The 9,835-nt window shown below is 44.0% G+C and overlaps 1 protein-coding gene across 1 annotated transcript; it reads left to right on the plus strand.

The window, feature by feature from the left end:
* Positions 1 to 1,813: 1,813 nt before the first annotated feature.
* On the plus strand, positions 1,814 to 2,755 carry LOC149862205 (olfactory receptor 6N1-like). Its single transcript, XM_090053874.1, has one exon. It carries the CDS (start codon positions 1,814 to 1,816, stop codon positions 2,753 to 2,755), a length of 942 nt encoding a protein of 313 aa, XP_089910000.1.
* Positions 2,756 to 9,835: the final 7,080 nt, after the last annotated feature.

The raw sequence follows: 9,835 nt of genomic DNA on the forward strand, positions 1-9,835 counted from the left end.
CAGCTCCAGCTCCTAGTTCTGCCTCTGCAAACCAGACCTCTAGTGGCAAGTCACAGCTGTGTTGGTTTGCAGTCTAGAGAAGGTTTTTAGACTAAGGGTATGACTGCTTCAAATTGTAAGCTAGCACTAACACTGATCAACAATTGTGTGGCTCACAGTATAACGAGTAACAAAGCCCTAAATAGGGTACATAATCTGCTTTAAATTAATTCACATTGAGGGTTTGTCTGGATGAGGAGCTGGAGTAACCAATATCTCACTGTGATCTGAGGATGTCTGTATCAAGAACTAGTATTGCCTAATTAATGTACTGTAAAGCCACAGTTTAATTTACTATGCAATATCACCCCCCATTTGACACATGGGTTCAGCTGTGTACACTGTTTCTTATTGGTATAGATTTCTGAAATAACCTTTTTGGGATGAAGGAGTATTAAACATTGAGTGAAGCAGTGTGTTTAGAGTTGTATAACACATTTGAGAATACTTGAGTCCAATTATAAAACTTGCAGCATAAGAATAACGTTGTAGCCATAATGGTCCAGAAATTATGCTAGATGCAAGGATTTCTCAGAATGACAAATTTTATTGAACCAACTATGTAGTTGTAATAGAGTTAGACAATATTTTCCATTCAAAAGCTTGTGTAACTCTTCCAACTATATAGTTGGTCCAATAAAAGATTTCACCCTAAGTACTCCTTGTCTTAATGATAAAACTGGAATAGTTCCCAAATTCTGTTCCCTGGAGCAATTTCTTTTTTAAAAACATAAACATTTGTAATATCTAGGATGGGATAAAGAGAATTGAAAACTGCTGATAATGCATAAAAATGTATTCAACAGATTTATTCACTTGGGAAATTTAAAAAAATGTGGACACAAAAGGCAAAATTATTTCTAAATATACATGTTCAATTATGATGACCCTGAGTGTCTGTGTTGTGTTTTGATGACACAGCTACAGGCATCTAACGACAAAAAATCTACAACAACCTTTATATGCAAACTTTTAGATCAGTCTCAACTCAGACCTGGGACTAAAACCCAGGCATAATTTCCCTCATCTAATGGCTAGACTCTACTTCTAGAACTAAATATAGATATAGGAAACTTGGGCATTTTTACATATGCTTCCAGTGTAGTGCCAAGCACTTTTAAGTAGTGAGCTGTGCTAATTAATAGCGCCCATGCATCATGTGTATCAGCAGTGCAGTGCATCCCCACGCTGAGAAAAGGGCAGTAGTGTGCTTTGGACTAAAGGGCATCAAACATATTTTAGTTCAAAGCACACTGCAGCAGTTTTCTCAGAGCAGAGGTGTATTGTGCTGGTGAGATGCACGATGTACGAGGCTTCCAGAGCACATCAGTTTACTCAATTATTCAAGTCTTCTCTGGCATGCTGGATTTCCATGTTGGAGCAGGCTCTCTGCATGTATGTAAGTGCCCTTGATGCCCAGCCACACCATTGTGCCCTACTGCATCCCACTCCCTTCTTAGAGCTGGGCATAGAATTCAGCAATATTGAGTTTGGGCTCTTCTTGTTCATTTTTGTTCTAACACACTAGATCTCACTAATTGTCTCACAGCTGAAAAAAAACTCAAGAGGCCTGATAGTCAGACCTCATGCTACTGCTTCTTTCCACTAGGTTTATTCCACTGGGAATAAAACCCAGGACTATTTCATTTAAACTACTCAGGTCCCCTGCTCTAGTTCCACAGTTTTCCCAGAGATTAGACATCTCTAGCAATTTCAGAACATTTGTGACATTAATTCTTGTCTTTTTTTTCTCTTTTGAATGACCTGGAGATAGATGGAACTGTCAAACCAAAGCATTGTGACAGAATTCATCACTGCTGGTTTCCCCAGCCTCCAGAAGATGTGGCTCCCAGTTTTTCTGCTGGTCTTACTCATGTATTCAATGACCTTGGTGGGAAACACAGTCATTATCTTCATCACCAGGACTGAACCCAGCCTCCACACACCCATGTACTATTTCCTGGGCAACTTTTCCTTTCTTGAGATCTGGTACACCTCGGTTACTGTACCCAAGATGCTTACTGATCTCCTGGCAGACAGGAAAGTGATTTCTTTCAATGGCTGCATCTCTCAGCTTTATTTCTTCCTTGCACTGGGTGCCACTGAGTGCTTCATCCTTGCAGCCATGGCTTATGATCGCTACGTAGCCATATGCCACCCTTTAAGGTACACTGCCATCATGAGCAGCATAGTGTGTACCAATCTCACTTCCTGGTCCTGGATCATCAGCTTTCTTCTTCCACTGGGACCAGTAATCCTCATCTCCAAGCTCAACTTTTGTGGCCCTAATGTGGTTGACCACTTCTTCTGTGATATTCTACCAGTGCTGCGGCTGGCCTGTGTTGATACCCACCTCAATGAGATGCTCAGCTTCTTCATATGCTCCTCAGTGGTTGTGGCCTCCTTTGTACTGACCATGGCTTCTTATGGAAGCATCATCACCACAATCCTTCAAATCCCCTCAGCTGCAGGACAAAAGAAGGCCTTCTCTACCTGTGCCTCACATCTGACTGTGATCACCATCTTCTATGGCACAGTTTTGTTCATGTATGGCCGGCCCACCAGAAAGTTCTCCTTCAACCTGGATAAGGTGATTGCTGTGTTCTACTGTTTGGTCACTCCACTCCTAAATCCCATCATCTACAGTCTCAGGAACAAGGAGGTGAAGGAGGCGTTAAGGAAAACCCTGTATGGAAAACAGGGAAGATTAATATGACATTGAATGGGATGAAGGAAGGATGACACAGACCCAAGGGAAAAAGAGGGGAAATGGCAAGGGTTTGTTTATTTAGAAAAGGGGAGGGGGAGCTACTGTTCTAGAGTTTGTATCAGTTGTTACAATGTAACGCCATAGTTACATTGTAACTATGGCATTACATTGATGCAGGATCATGCATCAATGTAATTCCTTAGGCTGGATCCGGATCATAGAGGCTCCTCCTGGGCCAGATTCATGGGATCAGCCGTAGCTGTGGTGAGGCCATGTTTGTGAGGCAGAATAGAGCCATGTTGGGGCAGCAGCATGGGGGTGGGGCCAGGCAGCAGCGTGGAGCCACCTCTGGTTGGCAATGTGGGCCCAGGGCTGGACAGCTGCATGAGGCTGTGTATGGATGGTGGCATGGAGCTGAGTTTGGGTGGTTGTACACATCAAGGATCCTGCTGCCTGTGGCCATATCCATCAGGGTCCAGGGATCCCAATTCTGGTGCAAACCACACTACTCAACTTCTGGTAGCCTGCCATGGGCCGGATCTAGCATATGGGTCAAAGGTTTGACACCTTTGTCCTAAAGGTTAAAGTAGCAAGGGTTTTCTTATGTGTATATTGTTACAGAACTATGCAACTTTAACAGTTATAGTGTTACAGTTTATCCTGGTGTCATTTGTTATTGAACAAATGTTACATCTCTCTATACAGAAATCACATATTTTATTCTTAAGGTGTCTAACTGTATCTGTATTCTTTCCATGCTGGTGTCATTTCTCACTGAAATGCCTAACACAAGGGTAACCAACCTGTGGCATGTGCACCCTCTGTGCATGGCACAAAGCAGATTAGGGAGGGGGCAGGCAGCTCAGTGCAAATATGGAAAGGAGCAGAAAGCAGAGCAGAGGATTGTGTAGGGAGCACAGAGCAGAGAGCACAAAGCAGAGCAGCAGATTGGGCAGGGGATGAGAGTGACACTCATGGAGGATGTGGGGCTTAATTTGTGGCATTCTTATGAAGAAGGTTGGCCTCCACTGGCCTAACCCATTTAATAATGTATAACATTTTTATATGCTGAGTACCATTCTGGGACATGTTGAATAGCCTAAAATCTTATAGAGTCCCATATCACTTGTTACAACTTCTCAGCCAAGTAGGATTGAACTCATATTTTTGTATGAAATATACTTTACTATATAAAATTCATTTTACTGGCAAATGTTTGCAATTGAGTGAACATAATGTCAGTATACTGGATTTTTGATTTACCAACATAGATTCATAAAGAGCAGGTGATGCGTGACTAACATGATTTCCTTCCATGATTTTTATCTTTGCATGGTTTTGGATACTGTTTCCCATGACATTCTTATTAGTGAGCTCAGGAAATGCAGTCTATGGAAGTAGTGCAAAGTATCTACGTAACTGGCTGAATCATCATATTCCAGGACTGTCCATTTTCTGGGCAGCTGGGAGCCATATGCAACACAGAGGACAGACCTAGGGGTTACACAGTCTGGGGATTGCCTTCCAAACCACCCCTTCTGTTTATACAGCTCAGCTCTCCCAAGCCATGTGAACAGCCCAGCTCCCTTTCACTGCACACAGCCCAGCTCCTCCTGGCTACATGCATCAGGCAGGGACCCTGGCTCCCTACAGCCATGTGCGTAACCCCCCTCACGTCACTTCCAGCCATACACATTTCTTAGGCAGCCCATCTGCAGCACACAGCATAAGCATCCTGGCTCCCTCCTGTTCCATGTGTGCAGTGCATGCAGCCCATCACACTCCCCTACTATGGGTGCAGCATGGGCAACTTAGCTCCCTCTGCTGCGCCACCCTGCCCAGTAGCAGGAACAGGGACCAGAAGACCTAGATCCTGTCTACCACCTCCTAGCATATAGGCAGAAGCCCATGGGCCACATGTTAACAGGCCACAAGTTGACCAGCCCCAATCATACTCAATGGCTCAATATCTAATTGGGAAGAGGTGTCAAGAGGATTACCCAGTGATCTGCCTTAATGGTCTAGCAATCCTAGCCTCCAGGGCTTTACCTAAAGCACCCCCACCACTATTTTGAAGTATGAGGACACTGATACATGAGACACTCCAGGCACTCAGAGCTGCTCAAATAGAGCCCCCCGTAGCGACAGAGCACATGTAAAAATGCCCTCTGGCTACAGACAACAAGCCAAGGAGCAGTGGCCTTGAAATGTAGCAAGAGTAATTGAGGAAGAACTTTCTTTCTATGAGGCTGGTTCAACACTGGACCAGGCTACCCATATAGGTTGTGGGATCTCCATCCTTGGAAGTGTTTAAGATTAGAAGAAACAAACACTTGAATCAGATATTTTAGACAGGGATAATCCTGCCTTAAAATGGGTGGTGCTCAACCTACTCAATCATTAGGATTCACAAAATTATATATACCTTGATAGTATATCTAGGTGTCCAGCTCATTCCTGAGCTCTTACATGTTAGGCCTTCCCCTGTGTATCTTGACGACCAGGGCCAATCAGATAAACATGCTTTGGGAATGTTAATATCCTATAGACTAATAGATGAAGAGGAGGGGAAAGCCCTCTGCTTCCAGTCTCATGTAAAAATGCCCTCTGTCTTTAGTCTAAAGGCCACCATACTTATTTGTGTGGATGGAGATGTGATTTCTAGACTCCACAACAGAATATTCAAGTAAGTTATAAAGTGAGAAAGCTGTGATTGAACAGATTATGAACAATTCCATTGCAGAATAGCCTGTACCTTCCCAATGAAGGCACTGACTCATGAAGTATGAAATGTAGGCCAGTTAGGGTCTCTTTAGGCAGAAGGGAAAATTGAACTGAGGCTTTATTCTTTCCAGATGAGTGGTCTAACCACTGAGTTCTCATGTTGGAGTCCCACAAAATGAGGATCAGTGTCTAGAAGGGCATGTGACACAAATCCTGCACAGATCCTGGTGGACAGAAAGTGAAGAGTGACACTTAGGATCATAGGTTTCATTCCAGGTTTTGGAGGTAATGTGATAGATTGTTTAAAGCCTGTTCACTAATTTCCCCTCCAGACCACAATTTTACCGGTTTTATCTCAGTCACAGTTTCCAGGTACTTTACCCCAGTCAAAATGTCTGTTCCCAGCCCTTTTGCTTTTCCTAGTTTTCTTTGTTCCCTTCCTACTTGGGCATTGTCATTTTTCCTTTTCCTAGTCTGTTGAATCTAGTTTTTCCCTAGTCTTTAGTTTAGATAACAGAAGACTGAGGAGGGGTTTAATAACAGCCTTCAACTACCTGAAGGGGGTTCCAGTGAGGATATAGCTAGACTGTAGGCCTATGCAAAGAAGCTAGTATTCACTTCAGATTTGGATTCAGCCAATTTGGGGGACAGTGATTCGATTCAGTGATTTGAATCACTGTCCCGATTCAATTTGGCTGAAATTTGATTTGGAGATTCAGCTGCTACCAAATCTCTGAATCAGCCAGGCCAGGCCCATCCCCTGCCCTCTCCCAGCCCATCAAGGGCTGCCCCAGTTCCCGGCACTTGGAAAAAAAAAAGCCCTGGTTCACCGGGTGCTGCTGGGTGAGGAGCGATCCCTGCTGTCCCCCACTGCCCCATGCTGCATGGAGGGCTCTGCATGAGCCCCCTGACCTCCCCTTGCTCCCCCAGCCTCCTGTATGGGTGCCCCACATGGGTCAGCTCTGGCCCTTTTAGAAAACAAAACAAAACCCCCCACACTCACTGCTCTTATTTTAGGGTAGATATTAAGAAAAACTCTCATGAGGAAGGTGTTAAAACAATGGAACAGGTTATTCAGAGAGGTTGTGGAATCTCCATCCTTAGCCGTTTTTAATACCCAGCTGGACAAAAACTTTGCTGGGAGGAAATAGTTGGGGCTTTGCAGAAGAGTCTGGAAGCCAGGTCTCTCCCCTGCCAGAACATTCCCATCACCTTTTGAACCTGTTCAGGTGTATATAATATACTTAAATATACATTCATATTTTCATGGTTTCTAGGGTCAGAAGGGACCTAAACAGATCATCAAGTCCAACCCTCTGCCCTGGGCAGGAACAAGTGCTGGGATCATAATACCCCATCCAGATATCTGTCCAATCTCCTCTTGATGACCCCCAAGGTAGGGGAGAGCACCACCATTCCAGAGCCTGGCATCCCTAACCGTAAAGTAATTCCTCCTGATATCAAGCCTGAACTTGCTCTCAATCAATGTGTGGCTCTTATCCCAGGTGGTGCCCAGGGGAACAGAGCCTCATCTATTTTCCGCTGGTTCCCATGGTGAATTTATAGATGGCCACCAGATCCCCTCTCAGTCTTCTCTTGTGAAGGCTGAATAGATTCAGGCCCTGTATTCTATCTTCATAGGGCCTAGCCTGCTTTCCCCTGACCATGCAAGTGGCCCTCCTCTGGACCCTGCCAATGCTAGCCACATCCCTCCTGAAGTTGTCCTGGTACCTGCTCAAAAATATGGAGGCAAAGAATTGGTTGAAGAGATAAGCTTTTTCCTTTGCTGCAATCACCAGATTGCTAAGCTTGTTCTGTAGGGACCCCACATTACCTGATGCCTTCTTCTTATTCCCTATGTATTGGGAAAAGGGCTTTTTGTTATTCTTAATTCTGGTCACCAGCCTTAGTTCTGTCTCTGCCTTGGCCTTCCTAACCAAAGATTAATATACATATTATATATATTCATATACTTAAAATATACATTATGGCAGAGAGAGAGAAAAGCAAGTCTTGTAGCCCACAGGCCAGGGAACTCACTAGAGAGCAGAAGCAGACTTTTCCCTTTTGGAAGCCCCATGGAAAGGTTCAATATCATGATCTGGGTTTTTAGTCCAAGGGTGTCAAACTCATCACACCCAGCAGGGCATGTGAGTGGCATTGGCATAGGGACAGTCTGTGCTGGATTGGGCCCACAGACCAGTCCCACATACTGGATCCAACACGCATAGGTGCCAACTGGAGCCGGTGCCAGATCTGGCATTGTGCAACCTCTGGAGCACATGCTGGATTTGAAATTTGATGTGTTCCATATGTAGCATCTAGGTCCAGTCCAACACTCATAAGAGGCACAGTGGCTAGATGATAGGGCTCCATAGGCTAAATATAACCCATGTGCTGCATCTTTGATACCCCTGCTTCAGTTCATCTGAAATCCTGAGGATCCTTACAAGAGAAAAAGGATTAAAATTCCCTGATTTTTGGCAGGCAGGAGCAAAAATCACAGAGCAATCACTATTGACTACAGAATCCATGTCCCTTTGAAGTTCATATCTAAACTTGGTCAGGTCCTGAATATTCATGAACTTTTTACCAGATATGTTATATACACAGAGGCAACAAGAGATCTAGGACTTTGAAAAGGGGGGTACAGTCAGGTTTGGGCCTTTGACCACTGAGCTATGTGAGGAGGTGAGGGAATGCACCCTTTTCCATTTCTGAAGCTAACTCAGGCAATTCTTTGTTTTGGTTGACTGCATTTTGGGGCATCTAACATTTAAAGCAACTAAGGACTCACAAGGGTTGTGTCTGTCCCTCACTGGAAACGGTGCATGTCCAGTTTGTGCATGTAGTTGCAAATGTTTCTCCCTGTGAAAAGGGCTATGTGGCCAGTAAAACAATTCCAGCCTTTGCATTTGTGGCTCTTTTTACATTTTTGGTACTTTGTTAATTAAATATGCTATGTAAACTACCCAAACTGGACACACTTAGGTGATTAGGGATAGAATACAATGCCACCTGAAGTTTCAAGGACCTATCAACATAGAGAAGGTTTGAAAGTGTATCATCATCTTCCCCCTAACCACTGAATCCTGGAGTTAGCATGGCCTGGACCCCTTTCTAGCCTTTTGGTATTTTTAAACACTGTTTTTAGGAACATTAATAAAGGATAGGGCATTTTGCAATCTTAGGGCTTTCCTGATGATTACATTCCTGTAACACACTATGTACATTTACAGTATGATGTATGCTATAAGTGATAAGCTTTGACATAGATACTCTTCACAGATGTTGGTCACCATGTTGCTGAGAACCACTGACTTCTGGCTCATGGGGATGATGTACTTGAAAAACATGGGGTCATTCTAGAAAAAGACCACTATTAAATGGACTGTACAGCTATAATTTCTGGAAAATACACTGTTGCTATTTCTCATAGGATTCATAAATGCATAGATTGCAAGGCTGGAAAGGACCCCAGAAGATCACTGGGTCCAGCCTTGTCCACCAGGGAGGAAAGACAACTGGGGTCAGGTGACCCCAGTGAGGTGACCGTCCAGACTCCTCTTGAAGATTTCTAGAGTAGCTGATTGCACCACCTCTGGAGGGAGCTTATTCCATAGTCTGGACACCCTGACTGTGAAGTTTTTCCTAATATTGAGCCTGAAATGGTCTTTCAGGAGCTTGTGGCCATTGCTCCTTGTTTTCCCCAAGGGTGCCCTGGAGAATGGTTGTTCACCAAGCCCTTGATGTATTCCCCTGATATAGGGGTAAGCTGCTATAAAACCCTATCTCAGCCTCCTCTTTTATAGGATGAAGAGTCCCAGGTCCCTCAGCCTTTCCTCATATGGCTTGCTGTGCAAGTCTTTGATCATATGGGTGGCTCTTCTCTGGACTCTCTCAAGCTTTACCATCTCCTTGTTAAAGTGTGTCACCCAGAGCTGGACACAATATTCCAGCTGTGGTCTCACTAATGTGGTCTCACTAATGCCAAGTAGAGCAGAATAATCACTTCCTCATCTGCATTACTGAGTGGGGAGGCAAGGGGCAAAGGAATGGAAATATTTTTGACCAGGTTTAGTCTTGCAGGACCATGTTCTCAAATTCCAGCTTGTAGGTCCTTATGAAAGTCACAGCCAAGTTTTCTGACTGGTACAGTTAATTATTTATGTGGGACTCCACAGAAAGCAATGCCTGGGAAAAATTATTCCTAACCTTTGATAAAAATAAATATTAAAACAAAGAAGGCAAACAGAGAGAAGGATATGCTTAATAATGTTTTTATTGAACCACCTGTGTAGTCTGGAGACATAATAGATAAGCTGTGAGGCACAAAGGGCCCATTTTCATGACTGCAATGGA

This window comes from Crocodylus siamensis, chromosome 6 (assembly GCF_052110815.1).
Source record: "Crocodylus siamensis isolate JL-2025a chromosome 6, ASM5211081v1, whole genome shotgun sequence".
Classification (NCBI taxonomy): domain Eukaryota; kingdom Metazoa; phylum Chordata; order Crocodylia; family Crocodylidae; genus Crocodylus; species Crocodylus siamensis.

Bases quoted from the DNA above. Each gene is read 5' to 3' on its own strand.
- LOC149862205 (XM_090053874.1), top strand. From the start codon at position 1,814: ATGGAACTGTCAAACCAAAGCATTGTGACAGAATTCATCACTGCTGGT.